General features: G+C 68.8%; 1 protein-coding gene across 1 annotated transcript; it reads left to right on the top strand.

Annotated features, from left to right (window-relative positions):
• Positions 1-5: 5 nt before the first annotated feature.
• LOC121939647 (uncharacterized histidine-rich protein DDB_G0274557-like) lies at positions 6-497 on the top strand (the record flags this gene model as incomplete). The annotated part of the gene is made up of 1 exon (XM_042482643.1): positions 6-497. A coding segment is annotated over one exon (492 nt), but the record flags the coding sequence as incomplete, so codon positions are not given.
• Positions 498-500: the final 3 nt, after the last annotated feature.

The raw sequence follows: 500 nt of genomic DNA, 5'->3' as shown, positions 1-500 counted from the left end.
CCCCATCGCCCAACCTCGGTCAGTCGGACTCGGGCGGAGTTGGAGGGGGCGGAGGTACGGCAGGGGGGCCGTCCAAGCTCCAGGCTTTGCACGCTCAGTATTGCCACGGCAACAGTGGCGGAGGAGGAGCCAATGTTACTGGGCACCAGCAGCAGCAGACGCCGCCCCCGCCCTACCACCACCATCACCGCTACCACGTGCAGAACATCCCGCAGCACCACGCCCTCGCGCACAGGTTCTCTGCGCCCCGGCGGCAGGGTCCGCAAGGCTGCGCTCCCTCTCATATCCAGCAGCATCAGAGGATGCAGCAGGGCGTCGCCGGCCAGCACCCCCGCTACAACCTGGGCTTCATCACGCCGCCGCCGTTGTCCCCGCACTCCCCCATCACCCCTACTACCCCGCACGGACTCTACCACTCGCACCCGAGGCCGGGCGGAGGCGGCGGCAAGCTCCCGCTGACCATCTCGCACTCTCAGCCCCACCCCCACGCTCACACACAC

This window comes from Plectropomus leopardus, unplaced genomic scaffold (genome assembly GCF_008729295.1).
Source record: "Plectropomus leopardus isolate mb unplaced genomic scaffold, YSFRI_Pleo_2.0 unplaced_scaffold53993, whole genome shotgun sequence".
Classification (NCBI taxonomy): Eukaryota; Metazoa; Chordata; class Actinopteri; order Perciformes; family Serranidae; genus Plectropomus; species Plectropomus leopardus.
Note: the sequence above shows the minus strand (reverse complement) of the source record. Positions and strands in the feature narration are given on the sequence as shown.